Source organism: Chanodichthys erythropterus, chromosome 6 (assembly GCF_024489055.1).
Source record: "Chanodichthys erythropterus isolate Z2021 chromosome 6, ASM2448905v1, whole genome shotgun sequence".
NCBI lineage: Eukaryota > Metazoa > Chordata > Actinopteri > Cypriniformes > Xenocyprididae > Chanodichthys > Chanodichthys erythropterus.
In genome coordinates this window covers 33,992,040-34,019,349 of record NC_090226.1, presented here as the reverse complement: position 1 = coordinate 34,019,349, position 27,310 = coordinate 33,992,040, and the positions used below count along the sequence as shown (strand labels likewise).

The following is a 27,310-nucleotide window of genomic DNA, read 5'->3' as shown; positions in this document are numbered from 1 at the left end:
CAACAGGAATTCAAGTGAACACGGCCACATTCTAAAGTATTTCAGTGCCTACAGTGAGAGAGAGATGATTTACTGGCTGAAATGTCAAGGATGTTGCTGTCTGCATAAGTGTGTGTGTGTGTGTGTGTGTCTGCATGTGTGTGTCTGCGTGCGTGTGTGTGTGTGTCTGCGTGTGTGTGTGTGTTCTTGCATGTGCAAACATTTATTCTACCACTGCTCAGGTACATGTGACCATACGTACATGTGTGTGCTGGAAACCACATGCATGACTGTCTTTATGACAGACTGACTGGCAGCTTATTAAAAGCTGCATAACTTGCGTTCACATCACATTCTGCTGGCCATGCAGTGTAATTTACAAACTCTGCCGTTATGCAAAATAAAGTCACAGCATGCTTGCTAACATCATCTCCAAAAAGGCATGCCAAAAACTGTAATTTTTTCCATGTCATGTAGCGTTTTAATGAGCTAGTCTTATAGTTCATGGCGCTAGCAACGCTGAGGTCATTGGGTTCAATTCCCGGGATGCATAAACTGATGAAAAAAAAAAACTGTTTCCATTGAATGCAATGGAAGTCGCTTTGCATAAAAACGTTTCCAAATGCAAATGCATTCAAACACAGACTGGCATTTTTTTATGAAAACACTAGAGAAACATCACATGACCCTCTCAGACGCGTTCAGCAAATTCAGAACGATCAAAGTAAGTGTTCATAGATATAAAAAGGTTGAAACCGAAAGTGATTTTCAGACACGAGAAATATAATAAACATTTAATATACAGAAAATGTCAAGAACAATGTTTATTCGTATTCATGAATAATATTTTACATGCTGAATTTACTGAATATCAGCTGATGGTGTGATGACGGCGTCAGAGCGTCACGTCTGGGGATCTTCCACTCTGCGGAAAACTGCTAAAAAATTTTTGCCTCCATTTCTCTGAACCTTCTTTCCCTCTTCTGTGCATGTTCCCAGATGACTAATGATGATGTCATCAGCCTGTGACGAAATAACATCAAGTTAATCAACCCAATAAGCACAGATGTGACCTTTTATATGGTCTCAATCAATTATGCGATTGGAAGAACTCACTATTGAAAGGACTGTGCTGAACCCCGGGTTAAGGTCAATCTAAACCCCGGCTAGAAGAATGCTTTCAGGTTTTTGGTTTGATAGGGGAAATGTCAAATGGTGACAGAAAACACAACTGAAGTGAAGAAGAGATTGCTTCATTCTTACCTTTATAGTCTGAAAACTTCACTCAGTATAAATGTGATAATAGAGTCTGTAATATATGGGCCAATCTACACAACTGGTGCAAACTACTCTCCCACAACAATAAAACATATAAAAAGCATTTAAGTATTCATATTTTAGACGTTTATTAAGATCCTTCTATTATCTATTGTATCCCACAATAATATTTAAATATAATTGTATAAAATCATCATTTATTGGGTACTTTCAGTTGAGAGGTGGCTGTCCCGAACCCCTAAATTTCAACTTGTGAAAATATTGAAATAATTTTTGCAGTGTTTTCCATTGTTGTTTAAAAATATATATATATATATATATATATATATATATATATATATATATATATATAGTGAAGTTCAAAAAATATATTTTTGAAAATATTTTCTTTGTAAATCATGAAATTTTATGTAAAAAAAAAAAAAAAAAGTTCTCCGCACTTCTTTCATGTCACTACCGAAACGGTGTGTTTGAGTCCATTGGCTGAGACTGATTTTTCTACATTTCTGAGAAATATTCCTCTCACAGCCTCTCTTTCACAGCAGATAGATCATCATTCTGAGTTAAATGTGTTCAGAAGTCTGAAAATGTGTGTGGAACTTTAAGGAACGTCACAAACAAACACCTTTTTTTCTGCAATTAAGCAAACTTTTGTGGGTGTTATTCCATAAATTTTAGTTGTTATGTGTGTAAAACTGTTCAGAACTGTGTTAGATAACCTTGTGCTGATTATCATCTTTGAGCGGCTCAAAAATATCGAAAATCGTCACTACCGAAACATGTGGTGAAGCTTCGATTGTGACATCATTGTTTTGGTTTTTTTTTTCGATAAAATGTAGTTATGTTCACGTTTCGGTTGTGACTGTTTTGGTAGTGACAAAAGGGAACACAATCAAAAACTAAATTTTACTACAGTTATGCAAATAATTTGTATTTTAATGTGTTTTAGTATGCAAGTTAAATTGTGTCATGTGATGTGGTCACTACCAACACATTAATGTCACTACCGAAACTGTGCAGTCATGACCGAAACATGGGGTGTTTTGTCAGAAATAAAGTATATTGAATGATCAACTGAGATGTTATTAATGTGTTTGGTTCAATGTTTATTCAAACTAATGAATCCTTCACTTTGAAATCAGTTTGATAAACTTTATGACTTTTACAAGGAAAGATTGGATTCAAAATACAACAAATCTCATAAATGACATTTAAAATATTGTTAAAATTGTATTGTTATTGATTTACCTGTGAAAACTTTTAAATAAAATAGCAGAAAATATATTTACAAGCTAGATGTAAACAAAATCTTAATAGGTCAAATGTAACCCTTCTTATTAAATTATGTATTATTGTGTTTCGGTAGTGACAAATTTGGGGAGAGGAAAAATATTCCAAAACTTAAAAATACAATATGAGAATTAACTGCACAATTACTAGAAATGTATGGATATTATACAATTTGCATACATACAAAATTTGTGGACATTTTTTTTTTCTCAAGATGTTTCCAACTCTGAATCAATTTTGTAGAATGGCCCATATAAGACATGGATGCAAGTGCAACGCTAGAGCTCTTATGTAAACAGATCACATGCTGTGCTCAAACAATCAATGACACTGACACCACAAATATGCAAACAAGGATGATAACCAGGGGTTTAGGGATGTAGAGTGTGAAACGGCAGCGTATGAACACCCAGGATTAATTGTTAATGAGTAATGTGAAATGTGAAGCAAGATATCCCAGGATTGCATTTACCCAGGGTTAAGAAGTTAGTTTAAGTGTGAAAAGCCCTAAAGAGTGTTTTTATCATAAAACAGTGCGGCAATAACACATGAGAAAGCATTATCATCAGGCATAATCTTGTGGTTTAATACAATTACTATGGTTTGTATTTCCGGCCTAGTAAACCTCAAACAAATGGTTAAATTTCTTATCAATTAAAAGGAAAACAGACAAATGTAAACACACCAGTTGTTCCTCCGACACTCTGCTGAAGAGAGGATGATCGCTGAAGTGTTTGACGATCCATTCGTGCACCTCTTCCACATCAGTGTTTGTGTACACTAAACCCTGCACAAGACAAACACACACACCAATCCACGTTTATTAAGCGGCAACCACAAATTAATCAAAATCAGAAGTGCATGAATGAAGAGTTATTTGGCAAAGTCAAACTCCTGAAGACATCTGTTCAGACGTGCACGTGTCGCACACACCTCCACATCTCTTCAGCTATTGATTTGACTCCTGCACATTTTACATGAAAATCAATGTAGTGGTCTTGCCTTAAAAACTTTGAACTGTAACAGATTCCCCTGACAGAGCGAGTCGAAACAGCAGGACAGCAAACATTGGATCTTATCGGCCGTGTCATTGGCGTTTACTCTTTAGACATTTCAGATAGAATAATTGGAATAGAAGATTCTGGGAAGTAACAAAGGGACTTCAGTAGCCGTTCACCCTTGCTAACACGATCCTGGAACGCAGAAGACTTGGAAAGAGTTCACATCTAACCTCTGTTTTTATTGTATTGATTTAGTTGTGACCTTTGACCTTTGTCCTCACAGTTGCCATCTTCACTGAGGTCAATCTCCATATACATTCCATAAAGCGGCTATTCTCGCTTTCTCTGGCCTTCCCAGATGTTTCCTCACCTCCAGCAGGGAACAACACACACACTCTGACTCCACATGCTGAATGTGCAGTCAGTCTGTATTAATAACCCACCTTCACAAACACAAGCCTGGCATTGTTCTGCTTTCATCGACCTCCCTCAGTGCTGTCTCACACACACACACACACACACACACACACACACACACACACACACACACACACACACACACACACACACACACACACACACACACACACACACACACACACACACACACACTATATTGCCAAAAGTATTGGGACGCCCCTCCAAATCATTGAATTCAGGTGTTCCAATCACTTCCAATCACTAATCAAGCACTAGGCACGCAGACTGCTTCTACACACATTTGTGAAAGAATGGGTCACTCTCAGGAGCTCAGTGAAGTCAAGCGTGGTACCGTGATAGGTTGCCACCTGTGCAATAAGTCCATTCCTGAAATTTCCTCACTAATAAATATTCCACAGTCAGCTGTTAGTGGGATTATAACAAAGTGAAGCAATTGGGAACAACAGCAACTCAGCCATGAAGTCGTAGGCCACGTAAAATCACAGAGCGGGGTCAGCGCATACCGAGGATCACAGTGCGCAGAAGTCACCAACTTTCTGCAGAGTCAGTAGCTACAGACCTCCAAACTTCGTGTGGCCTTCAGATTAGCTCAAGAACAGCGTAGAGAGCTTCATGGAATGGGTTTCCATGGCCGAGCAGCTGATCCAAGCCTTACATCACCAAGTGCAATGCAAAGCGTCGGATTCAGTGGTGTAAAGCATGCCGTCACTGGACCCTAGAGCAGTGGAGACGTTCTCTGGAGTGACCAATCACGCTTCTCTGTCTGGCAATCCGATTTTGGCGGTTGCCAGGAGAGCGGTACTTGCCTGACTGCATTGTGCCGAGTGTAAAGTTTGGTGGAGGGGGATTATGGTATGGGGTTGTTTTTCAGGGGTTGGGCTTGAACCCTTAGTTCCAGTGAAAGGAACTCTTAATGCTTCAGCATGCCAAGACATTTTGGACAATTTCATGCTCCAAACTTTGTGGGAACAGTTTGGGGATGGCCCCTTCCTGCTCCAACATGACTGCGCACCAGTGCACAAAGCAAGGTCCATAAAGACATGGATGAGTGAGTTTGGTGTGGAGGAACTTGACTGGCCTCAACTCGACAGAACACCTTTGGGATGAATTAGAGCGGAGACTGTGAGCCAGGCCTTCTCGCCAACATTAGTGCCTGACCTCACAAATGCGCTTCTAGAAGAATGGTCAAAAATACCCATAAACACACTCCTAAACCTTGTGGAAAGCCTTCCCAAGAGTTGAAGCTGTGATAGGGTGGGCCAACTCCATATTAATCCCTACGGATTAAGAATGGGATGTCATTAAAGTTCATGGGCACACACATATACATATATTTATTTATTAGGAGTGTAATGATTCACTTGTCAATAATTGATAGAAAATGTTAAGAATCAGATTGATCGCAATTCAGTGCTTTAAAATATATGAACATTAAGGTTGTACTCACACTAGGCACGGTTGCCTTGAACCGAGCCCGAGCGCGATTGTCCCCTCTCCCAACTTCCCCGCTGGCCTGCACTCACGCTGCCCTTAACGTTCCGGGCCAGAGCACGCTTACGTCATATACGATGCAACTTTTTGAATGGAAGAAAACAGGAAGAAATGTACTTTCGCTAAGAGACTGCTTAATATATTTATCATTTATGCCACGCAGCGATGTTCACCTGCACGTATCACAATAAGGTGAGATCTATACCCACTATAAACCCAAATACACTAAAATTAATTACATGAATTGATAAGGCAACTATCATAATAGTAATGAAGATGTTTGCCATCGTAATGACAGTAGTGCAAGGCAACTACAGGCAAGGTTAGCGCTCTCACTGCATGCAAACCGTGCTCGAGCCACCCAACCCGCGCTCTGGCCCACCTCTTGCAAGCGGGCCAGGGCCGGGCATGGAACGGAGCGATCACAATTGTCAAGCGAACCGGGCTTTGGCGGTCAAACGCACTCGGGGACGGTTCAGAGCGCCTAGTGTGATCCATTTAAAATATTGGCTTATGTAAAAAAATGCCAATTTTTTATAGGCTATTAAAATAAAGTTATGTAGCATCATTAAGAACTAACATGAACAATGGGAAAAAGTTTTTTTTTTGTTGTTGTTGTTTTGTTTTTTCCCCCACTCTCTAACCACCTAAAGGTCACTGTGTAATTCTAATTCCGACTATGATGCATTGGGAGAAGCATTTCAATAACCCTATAAATGCATATTAAAATAGCGAATTGAATTGATCAAATCACATCGAATTTTAATGTGAATCGCCTCGAATCGAATCATTCTGAATTCGCAAAAATTGCTCTTGAATCGAACACCCATGAATCGAATCGTTGTGTACCCAAAGATTCACAGCCCACTTTCACACATTTCACATGCACACAAATCTCACTCTCAAACTCTCTCACTCACTCAAATACACACACAGTACATATACACAATCACTCACATATATTTTCACACACTCGCACACTCACCCTAACACACAGACACCCCCAAACTCATGCACACACACCAGGATAAGACAGATGAACACACAAGAGGGGCCATATAGAGATAATATGACAAGACTGACAGAGGGTTATTTCAGAGCCATGTTTCCTCACATTCGATATGAATAACATTAAGGAAAAGCTAATAAATAAAAGGAGTCGCTCTGCACGGCCTCGCAAAGAACATTTACACATCAAAGAAATAAAAACACAATTAGAGCACAATATATAAAACATGACTCTGGCTGTATTCAGGGCTTTCAGGTCAAAGCCCCGGGTTAATTAAGGATTTAAACTGGTGCAGAATGTGCTACCAATTAAACTCTTGCACTGAACATCTTGCATTCGTTTGCTGTAAATGGATCATTAAAGAAGAAAAGTGTTCTTACCCCAACTCGGAGCGTGTATGCATATTCCGCCAGCAATGTAGGGCTAATAATGCGCCATTTGTGTTTGGTTTTCTTGAAGTGTGGATCCGGAAAGAGAAAGAACATCTTACTGAGCTGCAAAAAAACAAATAACAGAATGACATTACCTGTGAATTGTGGAATTGTACAGTATCAACAACCGTTAGGGAAGATCCTCTTTCTACACTGATCTTTTTAAATCAGAGAACAGCATCAAGTCAGTTAAACTCCTGGGATATTGATCTGGTCAGGTCAGTAGCAGAAGGGGTTGTTAATCAGTTTCAGCTGCTTTGGTGTTAATTAAATTAACAACAGGTGCACTAGATGGGCAACAATAAGACGACCCCCTAGACAGGAATGGTTTTACAGGCGGAGGCCTCTGACATTTTTTCCCAACTCATCTTTTCTGATTGTTTTTCACTAGTTTTGCATTTGGCTAGTGTCAGTCACTACTGGTAGTATGAGGCGATACCTTTAGCCTCAGAGGTTGCACAGGCAGTCAAACTCCTCCAGGATGGTACATCAATACGTACCATTGCCAGAAGTTTTGCTGTGTCTCCCAGCACAGTCTCAAGATCATGGAGGAGATTCCAGGAGACAGGCACTTACTCTAGGAGAGCTGGACAGGGCTGTAGAAGGTCCTTAACCCATCAGCAGGACCGGTGTCTGCTCCTTTGTGCAAAGAGGAACAGCACTGCCAGAGCCCTACAAAATGACCTCCAGCAGGCCACTGGTGTGAATGTCTCTGACCAAACAATCAGACACAGACTTCATGAGGGTGGCCTGAGGACCCGACGTCCTCTAGTGGGCCCTGTGCTCACTGCCAGGCACCGTGGAGCTCGATTGGCATTTGCCATTGAACACCAGAATTGGCAGGTCCGCCACTGGCGCCCTGAACTTTTCACAGATGAGAGAAGGTTCACCCTGAGCATGTGACAGGCATGAAAGGGTCTAAAGAAGCTGAGGAGAACATTAACATTGTTCAGCATGACTGGTTTGGTGGTGGGTCAGTGATGGTCTGGGGAGGCATATCCATGGAGGGATGCACAGACCTCTACAGGCTAGACAACGGCACCCTGACTGCCATTACGTATCGGGATAAAATCAATGGACCCATTGTCAGACCCTACGGTGGTGCAGTGGATCCTGGGTTCCTCCTGGTGCATGACAATGCCTGGCCTCATGTGACGAGAGTATGCAGGCAGTTCCTGGAGGATGAAGGAACTGATACCACTGAATGGCCCTCACGTTCTCCTGACCTAAATCCAATAGAACACCTCTGGGACATTATGTTTCGGTCCATCCGACAGCACCAGGTTGCACCTCAGACTGTACAGGAGCTCAGTGATGCCCTGGTCCAGATCTGGGAGAAAATACTCCAAGACACCATCCATCATCTCATTAGGAGCCATACAAACTACAGAGTACCATTTTGAGTTGCTACAATGAACTTTCAGCAAAATGGACTAGCCTGCTGAATCATTTTTTCACTTTGATTTTCGGGGTGTCTTTGAATTCAGTCCTCTGTAAGTTGATCATTTTTCATTTCCATCAAGCGATGTTGCATCCTTTCTTTCCTAAAACATTACTCAGTCCATATCAGTATAGATACCCCCATGTCACCATTCAATACATATCACGATACTGAACCCACGAAACGATATTATTGCGATACTCCAAGACATATGGTAAAGGTTTTTATTCTTTAAACTACTTTTTAGTCCTGTCTTCTTTCGTCAACAATAGTTCATGTTGATATAGTTCCTGTCAGAGTTTATAATGATGTCGGTGTCGCAGTTTTTGTTAATGAAATGAACACTGCATCAGTGAGAGTCAATCTCTGCTTGCAGCGACGGACGCCTCATGCAGCGTGACCCCAGAATTAGCCGTTTCATCTGCAATGCTGCCATCAGCGTTTCTGCACGCTGCCTAACCTGCTGTGCCGCTCGCCTGGAATTCCCCCTTCATGAGCTTTTATTACACACAGGACCACCTTGCACTCCTGCCGTGGCCCGCAGTGGGGGAATACACTGCCATCGCGCAGCCATTCCCCTTCACATGAGCTGCTAATACTGACATAAGTCTGCACACTAGTTTTTATTAGGCAAATAAATAAAGACAGACAAACTGTGGGATAATTACTGGGAGCAGCAGGGCCCTCTGGCTGTCTTCTTAGGCCCCATTTCATGAGCTGGAAAACACACTACATTTTAATTAAGGCTTTGCCAAAGAAAGGCACTGTAAATAGAACTCTGCGTTTACTTTGGGGTTGTGCATTTGTGTTTCATGCCAAAAGCCCTCCGGAGCTGAAAGATCATTTTAGTCTCCTTCATTTCATCCTCTTGTCATGTTCAGGTGTGGTGATGGTATTATTTACATCCCTGAGACACTGACATGTTTTGGTTTCGGTGGTGGTACTGATGGCTATGAAAGACAACTTTGTGCATCTCATCCAGACTTTGTGTATGTAGTGCAATTTAATGACACAAGACTGAAGTCAAGTGAGGTTAAAGACTAGGGGAAAAGGAAGGTATCTTTAAAGGGGATCTATAATGCCCCCTTTTTTACAAGAAGTCTCTGGTGTCTCCAGAATGTGCCTGAAGTTTCAGCTCAAAATACCCCACAGATCATTTATTATAGCTTGTCAAATTTGCCCCAATTTGGGTTTGAGCAAAAACACGCCGTTTTTGTATGCGTCCCTTTAAATGCAAATGAGCTGCTGCTCCCGCCCCCTTTCCAGAAGAGGGCGGAGCTTTAACAGCTCAACAACAACAAAGCTGGAGAATCTCATGCAGCCAAAATGAGGATTGTCAGTAACGGTGTTCAGCATTACATTGATCAAACCGGAGTCGACACTGATGGAGAGACTCAGAAGTTACAACTTTTAGAAGTTTCTGAATGGTTAATGGATAAATTTATGTAGTTGCTGTGGAGTTGATTCAACTCATCCACTAGCATGTGCCGTCATGTTCATCTTTTGTGCAAATCCAGCGTTGAATTGTGAAGCAGTACGGTGTAAAATGGCAACAACACTGGCCTCACCCCCTTTGTCGTATGTTCTCGGAGGCGGGTTTATGTCAGTTTTAGGGTTTGTGACTAACCCAAGAAGAAGCTTGTTGTAGTCCTTAAACAGAGAATTCTGTAAAAGAAAATACCTCCTTTTGCATTGAACTTTGAGCGTTGTAACTTTTTTAAGCTAACTAAAGTAAAAAAAAAAGTGAAATCATAATCAACAAGCCCTTTAAGAAAAGATTAATTTGTGCACTGAAAGTAAATTTCATAAATAATTACAAATAAACTACAGGTAAAACATTGAATTAAATGTAGAGTTCTGAAGTAGAAGACTGAAATAATATTTTCTTGTAAAGGCAAATTCACACCAAACCGAAAGACTGTAACAGACACACATCGGATTTTGTCGTATATAGTGGACGTTTTTAAGATTGATCATGATCAACTGTCAGATCTCCCACCCCTAGTGTGAATAATATAAACCTGATTCAGGGTATAAACTTGGCATTGTGTACAAAATGAATACTTAAGGCTAGAAATAGATTGCACAAAGCATTTTAAGGACATTGAACATCTCAGAACTAGGCATGTGACGGTATCAAATTTTCATGTTGCGATTAATTGATGAAGCTTTTATCACGGTATACGGTATTTTCACGATATTAAAATAAGTTGCGAAACCATTTTTGTCATAGTTTAACAGGTTTAAGAACTCTTTTTGTAATAAAACAAAAACAACTCTGACTGAAATTTTCAAACAGATTAAAATGCAAAAGAATTAGGCTATAAAGAACAACAGATAACACTTTACTCTATTTAATGCATTAACTAAGATTGAGCAACAGCTACATTTGTTACAGAAAGTGTTATTTTTTGTTAATGTTATATTAGAAACACAACTGATCATTGTTAGTTTTATCTCAGATCCATTAAATAAGTTATTTTGATTTTAGTAATGTAATTAAACAGTAAGAAATTAATTAATAATAATTAATACTTTATAAGTAATTTTATTGTCAGTTTAGTGATAATGAATTAACATGTTCACTAATGAAGCTGTATGTTTTCAAATTTTTACTGAACAATAACAAATAATCAGAACATTTCTAATCATTAGGGCATGTTGTAGTCCAGATTAAAATATAAAAATGTTTAGGTTTGAAAATAAATATCCTTTGAAGTCTTTTTTAAGCATTCAGTATTTGGTGCTGAGATTACAAAAAAATGAATGGCTGTTTGAAGCATTTTAAAAACTTCACTAGCGCAGTTGCTTTGTTTGCACGGTTTCCGTGGTAACCGCTGCATTCTGCTGTTCCATCAGCGCCCTCTGCTGTCAGAGAGTGAACGCGCACTTTCATTCAGCTCGTCTCCTTCACTGGTTCCGCCATGTGCCACATGCATGGGATTGTTTACGTCTGAGCGCGTGTCCTTCTGACGCAGAATACAGCGGTGTTGTGCATTTTATACGATTGATGGGTAAAGTATTCTTAATTGCCTTATAAAAAATTAATAATTGGTAATAAATTATTTTTTAAGGTATTCTGAAGTGCCGACGATTACAATATCGTGCATATTCATTATCGCGATTTATCGCATGGCCGAATATCGGCACAGGTCTAACGTTACTCAGAAGTTGTCAACAGAATATGCATGTACAGAGTAGATGCTTACAGAGAAGTTGGTAGAAAGTTTGATTAATGTGGTCAAATAAGAGTGTGGCAATTTGAAACGGATGCCAGACGGAGTAATGACCTAGAGTCAGAAAGTATTGGACTGTCTGAAAAGAAGAGATGCTCAAGAGTTACTGATTAAATCTACTACCGACAGGCTTTTTGGTCCTTTTCCATCAATCCTAGTTACTCAAACACATTCAGTCCATCACAAAAGCAGCTGGAATTCCCCAAATAAGAGTATCAGGCTGTTGAGTAACTGATGCATGAATGACAGTGAGATTTCAATAATCAAACTGGCGGAGGACAGAAAGAGCTCAATGCCAAATAATGCTAGAGCTAAAGAAAGACAAAACTTGGAAAAGCAAAGTTTAAAGTTAATGTGCAACATTCTTGTAAATGCAATCTTTGTTTTCACATTAAAAAAGTTAATTAAGAAAAGGTAAAAGTTGTAAACATTTGAAGAATATTTGGTGATATGGGGTCTGTCAAGATTTAGTGCCTCTTTTGAACCCATACTACAAACTTTATAGGCTGTTGTCCTTCGTTTACATGCAGGCAGGCGATGGGAACAGCCCTTCTCTCTCTCTGCTGGGTTATGAACTTATACAGCACTACCTTTATTTCCCTGATCTACAAGTCCAGACAATCCTCTCTGCACTAGACATTATAAAACATTTTTTGCTTCAGTATTGGGTCCTTGAAGTATACGAGTCTATGCCTCAGAGTGTGTTGCTGGATTGGACAAATACCAGGTTTATTCTTGTTCCAGATCAGTGTTAAAACAGACCACCATATAGAAGACAAGCTGAGGCAGAGCGGAGAGCATGTGCAGTCAAAGTGTTCAGGGATTTATTCTGATTTCTGTACAGGTTCACCTTCAGCGTCACTTCATCGGAACAGGGATTTTGTCAGAAGATGACTATTATAAATCTGTTATTTCTCATTTGGTGATGCAGTGAGTCTGTAGTTTGTGTGTCTGTGATAAAAGCAGTGGGTAGACGAGTGTTTTTGTTCAGCGTTCACACAGAACGGTCTGCGGTGAGACGAGTCAACAAAGGTTAAGTTCTCAAAGAAGAGCTTTTGCTTTTAAAAAGCCAGATGCAGTGGGACGCAGAAAGACGTTTAACTGTGTAAGACTGGGTTTTATACAGCCTGATGTTAAACACTACCTCAGGGCTCCAGACTAACATTTGAGAGCAGTGGCACTGGTACTTTCTATTCATCAAAGAATCCTGAAAAAAATATTGTACACAAATATTTTGTACAAATATACACATCAAATGTTTCTTGAGCAGCAGATCAGCATATTAGAATGATTTCTGAAGGATCATGTGACACTGAAGACTGGAGTAAGGATGCTGAAAATTCAGCTTTGATCACAGGAATAAATTACTTTGTCAAATATATAAATAGTACACAGTTATTTTAAATTGTAATAATATTTCACAATATTACTGTTTTTACTGTATTTTTAATTAAACAAATGTAGCCTTGGTGAGCAGACGAAACTTCTTTTAAAAACATAAAAAGATCTTAGTGGTTCCAAACTTTTGGACTGTACTAATATATATATATATATATATATATATATATATATATATATATATATATATATATATATATATATATATATATATATATATATATATATATATATATATATATACAGTACAGATATATATATATATATATATATATATATATATATATATACACACACACACACATACACACACATATAGGCACACACACACACACGCACTACTGCTCGAAAGTTTTGGATCGGTAAGATTTTTAATGTTTTTAAAAGAAGTTTCGTCTGCTTACCAAGGCTACATTTATTTAATTAAAAATACAGTAAAAACAGTAATATTGTGAAATATTATTACAATTTAAAATAACTGTTTTCTATTTAAATATATTTCACAAAGTAATTTATTCCTGTGATTAAAGCTGAATTTTCAGCATCATTACTCCAGTCTTCAGTGTCACATGATCCTTCAGAAATCATTCTAATATGCTGATCTGCTGCTCAAGAAACATTTAATGTGTACAATTGTACAAAATATTTGTGTACAATATTTTTTTCAGGATTCTTTGATGAATAGAAAGTCCAAAAGAACAGTGTTTATTTGAAATATAATATTTTGTAACATTATAAATGTCTTTACTGCCACTTTTGATTGATTTAATGCATCCTTGCTGAATAAAAGTATTCATTTCTTTAATTTCTTTTCAAAAAAATAAAAATAAAAATTCTTACTGACCCCAAACTTTTGAACGGTAGTGTATAATGCTACAGAAGCTTTGTATTTCAGATAAATGCTGTTCTTTTGAACTTTCTATTCATCAACGAATCCTGAAAAGTGGTATACTTTTTTGTTTTCAACATTGATAATAAATATTTCTTGAGGAACTAATCATCCTATTAGAATGATTTCTGAAGGATCATGTGACACTGAAGACTGGAGGCTTTACTGAAGAAATGCGCGTGACAAAAGCATTCGATATATCGCCCAGCCCTAGCATGTTTATGATCGTTATATCGTAAAACGACACTTTGAGGTGTTTTTCATCAAGTTGATCAGCAAAGCCTGTCATTTTATTAAGAATGTTCTTAGAAAACTACATGTCAAATATTGTTTTTCATTGAATCTCTTGGGCATGTTTGTTTGTTTATTAGGTTTTGATGCCATGTTAGCATCATGGCTATTTACATGGCAAACAAAAAGGTTAATATCATCCATAAAATTTACATTATTATATCAAACATTTCAACTTAACATAAGATATAAAATCTAAAATACATTCAGGTGATACATTTTGAAATATTCCATGCAAGGATGTTTCTGAATAAAAGCGTTTTCTAGCAGCATCATAAAAATTACAATTCAACAGAATATGCTTAATAGTCAAAGGAACTTGAGAGACATAAAGGAGGAACTTTGCATAATAATAAAAACCCATTGGTAAGCTTTGAGTGCTAGTCTTGATTTGAAGTTACGGAAGGTATGTCTTGTTATACTAGGGTTTACAGTGGGTACGGAAAGTATTCAGACCCCCTTAAATTTTTCACTCTTTGTTATATTGCAGCCATTTGCTTAAATCATTTAAGTTCATTTTTTTCCTCATTAATGTACACACAGCACCCCATATTGACAGAAAAACAGAATTGTTGACATTTTTGCAGATTTATTAAAAAAGAAAAACTGAAATATCACATGGTCCTAAGTATTCAGACCCTTTGCTCAGTATTTAGTAGAAGCACCTTTTGATCTAATACAGCCATGAGTCTTTTTGGGAAAGATGCAACAAGTTTTTCACACCTGGATTTGGGGATCCTCTGCCATTCCTCCTTGCAGATCCTCTCCAGTTCTGTCAGGTTGGATGGTAAACGTTGGTGGACAGCCATTTTTAGGTCTCTCCAGAGATGCTCAATTGGGTTTAAGTCAGGGCTCTGGCTGGGCCATTCAAGAACAGTCACAGAGTTGTTGTGAAGTTGTTGTTGTGTTATTTTAGCTGTGTGCTTAGGGTCATTGTCTTGTTGGAAGGTAAACCTTCGGCCCAGTCTGAGGTCCTGAGCACTCTGGAGAAGGTTTTTGTCCAGGATATCCCTGTACTTGGCCGCATTCATCTTTCCCTCGACTGCAACCAGTCGTCCTGTCCCTGCAGCTGAAAAACACCCCCACAGCATGATGCTGCCACCACCATGCTTCACTGTTGGGACTGTATTGGACATGTGATGAGCAGTGCCTGGTTTTCTCCACACATACCGCTTAGAATTAAGGCCAAAAAGTTCTATCTTGGTCTCATCAGACCAGAGAATCTTATTTCTCATTTTTTTAACAAACTCCATGCAGGCTTTCATGTGTCTTGCACTGAGGAGAGGCTTCCGTCGGGCCACTCTGACATAAAGCCCCGACTGGTGGAGGGCTGCAGTGATGGTTGACTTTCTACAACTTTCTCCCATCTCCCGACTGCATCTCTGGAGCTCAGACACAGTGATCTTTGGGTTCTTCTTTACCTCTCTCACCAAGGCTCTTCTCCCCCGATAGCTCAGTTTGGCCGGACGGCCAGCTCTAGGAAGGGTTCTGGTCGTCCCAAACGTCTTCTGTTTAAGGATTATGGAGGCCACTGTGCTCTTAGGAACCTTAAGTGCAGCAGAAATGTTTTTGTAACCTTGGCCAGATCTGTGCCTTGCCACAATTCTGTCTCTGAGCTCTTCACGCAGTTCCTTTGACCTCATGATTCTCATTTGCTCTGACATGCACTGTGAGCTGTAAGGTCTTATATAGACAGGAGTGTGGCTTTCCTAATCAAGTCCAATCAGTATAATCAAACACAGCTGGACTCAAATGAAGGTGTAGAACCATCAAGGATGATCAGAAGAAATGGACAGCACCTGAGTTAGATATATGAGTGTCACAGCAAAGGGTCTGAATACTTAGGACCATGTGATATATCAGTTTCTCTTTTTTAATAAATCTGCAAAAATGTCAATAATTCTATGTTTTTCTATGAATATGGGGTGCTGTGTGTAGATTAATGAGGAATAAAAATGAACTTAAATGATTTTAGCAAATGGCTGCAATATAACAAAGAGTGAAAAATTTAAGGGGGTCTAAATACTTCCCGTACCCACTGTATTTCATACAGCTTATTTTTATTTTCATCCCATTCTTTCTGCTACTTGTTAGTGATATATAAATTAATTACTGGTTTAAAATCAGAAGGTGGTATTTGACAGTCAGATATTTCCAGGTCAAGAGCATCCCTGGCAGCCGTGTACGCTCTCTCTCATTACCAGTAAGTCCAATGTGACTTGGAACCCAGCAAAAAATAATATTAAAGTTTTCCTTCTTTAAAAGATCGAATTTAGTTAACATTTCAACAATTAGGGGGTGATCAGCCTTTAGGGATTCAAGTGCTTGAAGACATGATCTTAAGTCAAAAGCAATTAAAAAGTCCCATTCTTGACCCTTCTCAATATTTTCCAGAACCAGAAGTAATGCTCGAGCCTCAGCTGTGAAAACAGAGCCTTGGTCCAGAATTCAATTGCATATTGTTGATCTCCTATCACTGCTGCTGCTGATACACTATTATTGGTCTTTGATCCATCTGTGAATCTATGTAGTGGAAACAAAGACCTTAGCTCTAAGAATTTATGTTGGTATTCAATTGGATAAGCTTCTGTCTTTTTGTGCTGATTCAGAGTCCAAAAAAATGGTTGGCTTTTCCAGAGCCCAGGGAGGTACAGGGCAATAATAGAGCTGTTTTATATAATCCATGTTGATATTAAAGTTCTCTAGATGTGGTTTAATCCATAAACAAAAAGGTCTAATATATTTCGGTCTAGCTTCATATAAGTAAAGATGTTCTGGTTGGAATACTGAAAGATAAGCTGGATTATTTCGATTTGCCTTGAGTTTGATCGCATAATGTAAGGACGGTTTCAAACGCCTGTTTTGGAGGGATGATTCTCCAGCTTCTATATAGAGGCTTTGTATGGGAGTAGTCCTGAAGGTTCCTAAGGCCAAACGTATTCCTTGATGATGTATTGTATCAAGTACTTTTGTATTAGATATCCTTGTCAGTCCATACACTATGCTTCCATAATCCAATCGAGATATTATTAGTACTCTGTAGAGGCGTAAGAGCGCAGTATAATCACTATTTTATTTTCCCTTAAATGGTTGCCGGTCAATTTTCGAATAGAATATAAACTTTTGTTTGTTTTTAAATCTCTGAATGGGCTGGCACCAAAGTATCTGGAGACCGTAGTGAACCGTTATTCTTCTGTGAGGCCCCTGAGATCGTCTGACCAGCTTCTTTTAGTGGTCCCCAGATCTAAACTAAAATTAAGCGGAGATCGGGCTTTTTCAGTAGCTGCTCCGAAGTTATGGATTTCTCTGCCCCTTTCTATTAGATCTGCTCAGTCAATTTCTAGTTTTAAATTTCTGCTGAAATCTCATCTACTTAATACGGCTTTCAAATCTTCGGGTGATTGATCTTTAGATGTGTATGTGTTTTATGTTTTGTATGCTTTAAAATAAGGAAAATACAAGGCACAATTTATATAATGTACAGCACTTTGGACAACTTCTGTTGTATTGAAATATGCTTTATAAATAATACAAATACAAATACAACTGCAAAAATGACAAATTTTACCTCTTCCCATCAGGGAAAACCACCAACAATCAAGAATGCATGATTTTATGGTGTCATTGCTTTGCAAAAAAAATAAATAAATAAAATAAGTCATTATAATGGAAGTCAATGGGGCAAAAACAGCCACGAACAGTAAACGAAGGAGAAAAAATTAAAATCTGATGCTGCACAAAAACTAACAATGCATCAAAACCAATGTTGTTATTAATCTTTCACATGTCCAAGACTGTGATAAAAAGGTAAAAAATATCCAGTCCACGATCACTTTTAATATTGAAAATAAGTCATTTTGCGTGTTTTTCCCCATCAGTGTCATCATTTATAAACTCGGCAATAAAAGAGTAAAAATCCTGGATTTTTTTTTTTTTTTTTTTTTTTTTTTACATTTAGCAGTTTTGATCAGGACTGAGGTTGATTAACACATTTATGCAAAAAAAAAAAAAAAAAAAAATTATATATATATATATATATATATATATATATATATATATATATATATATATATATATATATATATATATATTTACCTGATACATTTTTTTTTTACAGCAGTTTAATTTACAGGATGTTTACATCCCTAATATAAAGAAAGGGTAATGAATTTGAACAATTCACAAGGGTTAACAATGTTAATAGTTTCACCCTCCATATGTAGCTCTGGATCAAGATATTGAGAACGGAGAAGACAAAAGTGCATGCACACAGTCTTTGTTCTGGAGAATTTAAATCCGTTTTTAATTGACCAGTCATTTATCTTGTTTATGCATAATTGTAGTTGCTGCTCAATTACATACATATTTTTTCCCCTGTAGCCTATACACAAGTCATCAACATACAAGCTACGAAAAATATGAGGTTCTAAAACCTTGATTATACTGTTGATTTTGACACTGAAAAGTGTAACCGAAAGAATACTTCCTTGTGGAACTCCTATGTTCATGTGATAAAGTGGAACGTGAAAAATTCTATTAGAAAGGAAGTTTGAGATGAAAATGGGTAGGTTGCCTCTAAAACCAATTTCATGTAGATCTCCAGGTGGTATCATAGAACTTCTCTAGATCAAAGAATACAGCTACAGCATGTTCTTTTCTAATAAAACTGTCCCGAACAAATGATTCCAGTCTGATAAGATGATCTAAAGTGCTTTTCACGTCTAAAACCACGCTGATCTTGAGCCTCGACTCCAGTGTCCACACCAGACGGTCATTTACCATTCTTTCCATAGTTTTGCAGACACAACTGGTCAGAGCTATTTGGCTGATAATTATTTGCATCACAGTGGTCCTTACCCGGTTTGGGAACGGGACTAACAATAGCTTCCTTCCATGATGGTGATATATCTCCTGTTCTCCATATGGTATTAAAGGTGCCATCGAATGTTTTTTTTACAAGATGTAATTTAAGTCTAAGGTATCTCCTGAATGTGTCTGTGAAGTTTCAGCTCAAAATACCCCATAGATTTTTTTTTATTAATTTTTTTAACTGCCTATTTTGGGGCATAATTAGAAATGCACCGATTCAGGTTGCGGTCCCTTTAAATCGTGTTCTCTCCTAAGTTTAAACAGCTAATATAGCCCTCAAAATGGACCTTTACAAAGTGTTTGTCACGCATACTGCATGCATGCGTCGGATTATCTGAGTATTGTATACTGTTATATTGTTTACATTTGATTCTGAATGAGTTTGATAGCGCTCCGTGGCTAAAGCTAACATTACACACTGTTGGAGAGATTTATAAAGAATGAAGTTGTGTTTATGAATTATACAGACTGCAAGTGTTTAATAATGAAAATAGCGACGGCTCTTGTCTCCGTGAATACAGTAAGAAACGATGGTAACTTTAACCACATTTAACAGTACATTAGCAACATGCTAACAAAACATTTAGAAAGACAATTTACAAATATCACAAAAAATATCATGATATCATGGATCATGTCAGTTATTATTGCTCCATCTGCCATTTTTCACTATTGTTCTTGCTTGCTTACCTAGTCTGATGATTCAGCTGTGCTCAGATCCAGACGTTAATACTGGCTGCCCTTGTGTAATGCCTTGAACATGAGCTGGCATATGCAAATATTGGGGGCGTACATATTAATGATCCCGACTGTTACGTAACAGTCGGTGTTATGTTGAGATTCGCCTGTTTTTCGGAGGTCTTTTAAACAAATGAGATTTATATAAGGAGGAGGAAACAATGGAGTTTGAGACTCTCTGTATGTCATTTCCATGTACTGAACTCTTGTTATTCAACTATGCAAAGATAAATTCAATTTTTAATTCTAGGGCACCTTTAAAGATCCTCAGAAGAATTATTAATACTGTATAAGGCAAATGCCTTAAACTTATAATGAATTCTGTCAGGTCCAACAGCAGTATTATGAGATCGTTTAAGAGCACTGGAGAGCTCCTGTATAATAAAAGGCTGATTATATGGTTCAGTGTTATTTGAATAAAAATTTATGGGTTTCTGCTCCTGCTGAGTACGTATTCTGTTAAATTCGGGTCGACAGTTTTCTAGTGAAGAATTCTTTTCAAATGACATTGCAAGAACATTAGCTATTTCATGGCTTGTGGTTAAAAGGGTGTCCTGATGTTTATTATGTTGTACTTGAGGACCTTCCCCTTTGTTTTTCATCTTTAGAAATAAGTCCCAGATTTTTTGTAGGAGTATTAGTTGTTAAATTTGATACGAATCTTTTCCAGCTGTCTCTTTGTATCATTTATACAATAACTCTATGTGCTTGAGCTCGACATATTTTAAACTTGATTAAATTTTCCTTTGTTGGATGATTGTTGAAGACCTTCTCTGCTTTTTTCCGATCTTTAATAGCCTTTTTACAGTTGTCATTAAACCATGGATGAATCCCACGGCTTGGCTTTGATGATGTCTTTGGTACAGTTTTTATTTGCCATTTCCATAAATATATCTGTAAAACTACTAACAGGGTCTTGACATTCATGAAGTGTTATATTAATTTTTTCAAAGCATTGGGTCTGAAAAAGTTTCCATCAAAGGTTTTTCTGTTGAAAGTCTGATCTTATGGAGGTAATGATGAGGGGGAAGCGATCACTTCCACATAAATCATCCCATTTTTAGCACAAGAAATCAAGTAAAAGTTCAGGTACACATATTGTTATATCAATTGCAGAATATGTTTCATGTCCTGGATTCAAGTAGGTATTTGAGCCATCGTTAAGAAGACGCAGATCCTTGTTATTAATAAAATTCATTTCCCCCCCCCTTTTGCATTAGTATAATTTCCACCCCATAGCAGACTGTGACCATTAAGATTTCCCATAATTATGAAGGAAGTTGGTAGTTGGTCAGAAAGCTTATTTAACAGTTACTGACCCACCGGTGGGCCCACAGCCATTACATATTTAAAACAGTAATATCCTAAACCTAAACCAATTTTGACAAACAATATATCATTTGAAAGCTTTCAATCTCTAGTTTTCATATTTGGTTTTCAAAATAAATGACAGGAGCAGTAATTTATCAATTTGCAACAAGATTATTTTCATACTCATAAGGCATGTTCAGACCTTTATTTTGAAATAGCGATGAACATGAACAATCATTAAAGATTGGTTGAAACATGTTTGTTTTCATGCCAAGAGTTCAAAAGATAACATCCATTCATTTTTTTCTGAGAAAAAAAAAAAGGTCTGAAAATGTTTTTAATAGAAAAAAGAAAAAAAATACCTTTATGATTGTGGCAGCGAGCTATAACCCACATGTTGTTTTTATGTTTATTAGTGGATGATTTCATATAAAGTTCTGCCAAACTTCCTGAACTAATTCTATATAAGATGTCTACTTCATAAATTGTATGAAAATAATGGAATTATATGGTTCAGATCACTCAAACCATATATGGAAATGGAGACGCCTTTATATGGTCAGTAATGGAGCTTGGTTGACATCTAGTGAAAAAGTGTGGTACTGCGCCCAAAGAAAATCTTACTGAAAGCTCATTTTTTCAGATATCAACCTGAAATTTGGAACAACTTGGCTTTGATTTCCTTGCAGTTTGAGAGTAAAAATTGTTTTGTAAAATAAATATTTCATATAAAATATTATTATTTTTAAATTTTCATAAATTTAAACAACTTTTTTTCTGTTTCACCTACATAAGCTATTTCACTTCTACAATAATCTGCCAAATCCTCTTTAAAAACAAGACCAGCCTTATGTCTATATTCCAAAGTATTCTTGAATTACAACCATTTAAGTTTGGATAGTGCATTTTCATGCTTATATAAAAAAAAAAAAAGTGGGGGTGACAGTTAACAGGTTAAATCTTTAAGTGTCGCTGGTACATCAGGAGATATATAAACAGAACAGAGTGATGGCCTTATGAAGGGTAATCGTACTGTTACTGCTTGTAGATTAGTGTCTATTGGGATCTGTATGGAGTCAAATTAATGCCTTAAAGTTTTGCACAAAAATAAAGTTACAAAATACAAATAACAAACAAAAATAATAAATTGTAGTGCAAAAATAAAAATATAATCAATAACAAAAATCAATGACAGCGGTAATCCTATTTTACCTTTGCCACATATTTTTCATGTTCAAACCTACAAAATTATTTGCAACGCTCATTTTATTCTGCGTTTCAGTCAAGCGTGTGCTCACGATACCGGTTTTCCTTTGCGAATAATTTAGTAGGTTTGAACATGAAAAATATGTGGCAAAGATAAAATAGGATTACCGCTGTCATTGATTTTTGTAATTGATTATATTTTTATTTTTGCACTACAATTTATTATTTTTGTTTGCAAAACTTATTTTTTTTCTGCTCAATACTTTATTTTTCCTTTGCAATTCTTTATTTTTGTTTGCAAAACATTTTTTTATTGCTCAATTCTTTTTTTTGTTTTGCAAAACTTTAAGGCATTAATTTGACTCCATAGGTCGGACTATGAATAATATCATTTCGGACTAATATGGTTGAGCCATCAGAAAGTCGGTGTATGTTTGGACCATATGCATTAAAACTTACTAACTTTTTCAGAGACAGAACTGTTTGGTGTTAAATGAGTTTCTTGAAGGCAAAAAGGGTTGTGAATCATAACTAGTCACTGAAGCTCTGCAAAATTTGCCCCTATTAATCATGTTGGTAAAATTGGTACTTGGCCTCTACTCCTAATTTTAGGAGAGGAGCTCCGACTGCGGGAAGCTACGGTTTCCGCCAAGTTTACGTCTTTAATGGAGTCAGCTTTCTGTGATCTATTCTCCAGACTAACTTTTGTTGTGCTCTGCTTTGTCATCTTTCCTTTTGAGGTCACAGGAATCTCCATTATTACACTTCAATTGTTTCAGTTTGTGTTTGACTAGAAGTTTGGGTGCTTTGTGTTTTCTTTTTGATTAAAGATGAGGTTTTACTGATTAATTGTGTTTTTTCCTCTTGTTAACCAGATCAGATCTGTCTGGCACTGCAGCAAAGAATTTCTCAAACTGAAAAATAGGAAGCTTTTCAACCTCTTTCCGAGCGTCTGCATAGTTCACTCTTTTAAGGCATTTCACTTTTTGAATTTCTTTTTCTTTTATCCATGAGGGACAGTTCTCTTGGGCATGTTCATATAAATGAGCGACACTGCTGCTGTTCTGAGCATCTGCAGCAGGATAGTGACGATACTCCAGAGCACCAGCAGATGTCACTATCCAACACACAATCTGGCCCTGTTTGCATTTTCCAATCTACGAACAAACAGAGTGATGGACATTTGATTTCTGAATGGAACTCGAAACGAGGGATGTGTATCGGGCCTGGGTAGTTAAACACTGTGCAGTAGGTCCATTACAAACATCACACAGTGGCCAATAAGTACTGAAAACAATAATCAGCATCCCATACCTGTCCCTTTGTGAAGAAATTGGGCAGGTACTTCATGGCGTTGCTGCGGAGGCAGGCGATGTTCTGGTACCGGCCCGGCTCAGCCGCCCGAAGGGAGCGAATGCGGTCCTGCACATAGTCGGACACTTTCACCCGAATCTCCAAGCCCAAAATCAGCTGGTTTGGGAAAAGATCTGATAACTGAACTGCGAGAGAAACATTCAAAAACAAAATTTAGAATCAAGTCTTTTAATGCAGTCGCAACTTAATAATCATCGCAGTCCAACATACAACGTTTTTAGCATTTTTCACAATGCAAAGCATCTTTACAGATGTGTTTCAATGTCTTTACAGAAAAAAAAAAAAAATTAATAAACCAAAAGTCACTACGGAAAAGAAAAAAACAGGCATAAAATAATGTTGACTAAAACTGAGGAAAACTGCTAAATTTCTACAGTGCTTTATACAGTTTCAACTGCGATTCTGATCATGGTTTCTAGATTAATCGTGAGAACTGATGATTGCAACATTATATTTCAATTCAAAGCAAATTTAAGGCTTACATTTTCACAAATATCCACTGTTTGTTTACTATAAAAAACACTGGTAGTAGAGGTGAGTACTAGGCAAGGTTTCCTTTCGAATAAAATATCAGGCATATGTCTCATTAATAAAGTGATGCAGTGAAATTCATAATGACTAGAGCTCTATGAATAAGAGCGTGTTTGAGAGGAAATACTTTGCTGGTAAATGTCGCCCTCTTTCAGTGCTATGATGTAACTGCATCAGCCAATGAGATTTAGTGATTTACACACACTTTCACCCAACCAAAGACTAAAATCATCATGTGTTCTATAAAATACAAATGCAATACAACCGAGAAATAACACCAGATATGTAAATACCGGTACAGTACAGAGCAAATATTGTTCATATTCCTGGACTAAGCTTAGTAGGAAGATAATATGCATGACTTCATCGTGCCCTTATTATGCCTCTTTTTGGATAGACTTCTAAATATTAGATAACCCTAATGCACAAAAATAAATAAATAAAATGACACATTTATAACCGTTATTAATGCATAGAGACTTTCTAAACTATTTAAGCATATATACACTCACAAACTGAGAATAGCAGAAAATCAATTTGTATATTAAATACCTTATGATCCTAAGATTTATATGTAAACCTTATATTGTGTATTTTTCCGTGGAACGGCATGAGTGCGAGTAATAAATGACATTATTTTCATTTTTGGGTGAATTAACCCTTTAATAATATCATTTTGAACAGCATTATGAATTACAAAGCATATATAATGTGTAATGAAGTAAACATTATTGTTCAAAGGTAAATTTCCCAAAGCTAAATATGAACAAAGATTGGAGTAATGATGATGAAAATTCAGCTTTTAGGTCACAGGAATGAATTACATTTTACAATATATACAACCATTTTAAAGCGCAATAATATTTCACTGTGTTTCCAGTATTTTTTGATTAAATAAATGCAGCCTTGATGAGAAGTGACTTTTTTCCACAAACATTTTAATTATTCCAAACTTGAGACCTCCAGTGTAATGATATTCATACTGTACAAACTTTACATTCTGTGCCTGACCCCTAAACCAACCCTTACAGCTTTACTTTTATTTTACACATCATTTATTATGATTTATAAGCTGTTTTCATCAAGGGGACCGACATTTTATCCAAAAATATTAGGTTTTACTCTCTTTTTGGGGACGTTTGGTCATGAACCACACACACACACACACACACACTCTATAATAAAATGGGCCTCTATTTTATATAAATATATATTTTCTCAGACACATTAGATAATCGATATTACCCAGAAGTCCGCCATAGCCGCAGCCGATGTCCGCGAACTCCACCTGCGCGTCGCGCTTCTCCGGACTCCCGTTTCCATCCAGGTGCGGAAAATACTGCGGGTAAAGCGGAGACCAGTCCATCTCCTCCGGGCAAACCGGACTATCAACACAAACACACACAGGCTGAATGGACAGAAAACACAACACACGATAAACAACATTAAAGAGTGTTAGTCTTACTACTGGAACGTGTGGTCGGCCATGGGGTTGGAGTGCGCTCTCTGTCGGTAATAGCGCTTCTGAGGCATCGACACACTCATTGTGCTCGTGTGAAAAGTTTAATTCAAAATAAACTTGGGTTTACTTCTCTCTATAAATTCACATGTGATTTTCTTCTTCTTCTGGGGCCCAGTGTTGAAGCTGTCGCGTGCTGCCATCTGCTGGAGAGAGCCAATGGTGCATTTCAGCCACCTGAGTGTGAAAAACTAAAACTATCGACTAAATATTCCCATTTCCCTTAAAAAAGAGCAGTGCACTCTTTTAAAAACACCACGAAATCAAAATGGACGACACTTATTTATAGGGGAATATTGCAGTGTTCATTCTAAATTATTTATCGGTGCACATCATTATTGTTTTAAAGGAACACTCCACTTTTTAAAAAAAAAAAAAAAAAAAAGGCTTATTTTCCAACTCCCCTAGAGTTAAACTGTTGAGTTTTACCGTTTTCGAATCCATTCAGCCGATCTCCGGGTCTGGCGGTAGCACTTTTAGCATAGCTTAGCATAGTTCATTGAATCTGATTAGACCGTTAGCATCTCGCTCAAAAATGACCAAAGAGTTCCAATATTTTTCCTATTTAAAACTATTGTAATTAACTATATAATTATTAAAAATAATCAAGGAACTTTGATGTACTAAAAACATATTTAAATCAGTTCATGTGAGTACAGTGGTTCAATCTTAATATTATAAAGCGACGAGAATATTTTTGGTGCGCCAAAAAAACAAAATAACAACTTATATAGTGATGGCTGATTTCAAAACGCTTCATAAAGCTTCGGAGCGTTACGAATCTTTTGTGTTGAATCGTGATTTGGATCGTGTGTCAAACCACCAAACTGCTGAAATCACGTGACTCTGGCGCTCCAAACCGCTGATTCGACACGCTGATTCATAATGCCCCGAAGCTTCCTGATGAAGCAGTGTTTTGAAATCGGCTATAACTATTTTTTTTTTTTTTTTGCGCACCAAAAATATTCTCGTGGCTTTATAATATTAATATTGAACCACTGTACTCACATGAACTGATTTAAATATGTTTTTAGTACATTAATGGATCTTGAGAGAGGAAATGTCATTGCTGGCTATGGAGGCCTCACGGAGCAATCGGATTTCAACAAAAATATCTTAATTTGTGTTCTGAAGATGAATGAAGGTCTTACGGGTGTGGAACGGCATGAGGGTGACTAATAAATGACATTATTTTCATGTTTGGGTGAACTAACCCTTTAAAGAGCACATGAATTTAAAAAAATGATGTGCATGGATAAATAATTTATAATAAATACTGCAATACTACATAAAAAAATAAGAACTGTCAGTTTTGATTTCGTGGAGACTTCAAAATAAATTAATCACTTTATTTTATTTTTACCTCAGAGCTACAGCACTGCCGCGTGAAACTGACACGTGATTACACGTGGTCTCTGGACTTTTATTTTGAAATACCTCTCTGCTGTCGCCTGATTCACTTACTGTCACCTTCTCCGTCCTCATGTCTGGAGATTGAAGTAGAAGCAGATCTTCAGCGCACTGTCTTTCAATTAACTGAAGATCTTCACATCACCGGAGATCTTCATCAGGTGGGCGCTCTCTTCC

At 37.3% G+C, this 27,310-nt stretch overlaps 2 protein-coding genes across 2 annotated transcripts in view; one reads left to right on the top strand and one right to left on the bottom strand.

The window, feature by feature from the left end:
- Positions 1-534: 534 nt before the first annotated feature.
- mettl1 (methyltransferase 1, tRNA methylguanosine) lies at positions 535-27,310 on the bottom strand. The gene is made up of 7 exons (XM_067388744.1): positions 27,188-27,310; positions 25,670-25,869; positions 25,450-25,589; positions 23,614-23,798; positions 6,870-6,983; positions 3,233-3,334; positions 535-1,002 (listed from the first exon to the last, which is right to left on the bottom strand). Exons 2-7 carry the CDS (start codon positions 25,747-25,749, stop codon positions 883-885), a joined length of 741 nt encoding a protein of 246 aa, XP_067244845.1. The 5' UTR covers positions 25,750-25,869; positions 27,188-27,310; the 3' UTR covers positions 535-882.
- LOC137021790 (natural resistance-associated macrophage protein 2-like) overlaps positions 27,163-27,310 on the top strand; it is a 31,484-nt gene continuing 31,336 nt past the window's right edge. Inside the window, exon 1 of the mRNA XM_067388743.1 lies at positions 27,163-27,294. The gene's annotated coding sequence lies outside the window, so the exon portion shown is untranslated. The remainder of the gene's footprint in view (positions 27,295-27,310) is intronic.

Bases quoted from the DNA above. Each gene is read 5' to 3' on its own strand.
- mettl1 (XM_067388744.1), bottom strand. From the start codon at position 25,749: ATGAGTGTGTCGATGCCTCAGAAGCGCTATTACCGACAGAGAGCGCAC. The intron at 25,590-25,669 runs GTAAGACTAACA...TTGTGTTGATAG, and splicing joins GCCGACCACACGTTCCAGTA to TCCGGTTTGCCCGGAGGAGA. The intron at 6,984-23,613 runs GTATGGGATGCT...GTTTTTTTGCAG, and splicing joins ATTTCTTCACAAAGGGACAG to CTCAGTAAGATGTTCTTTCT.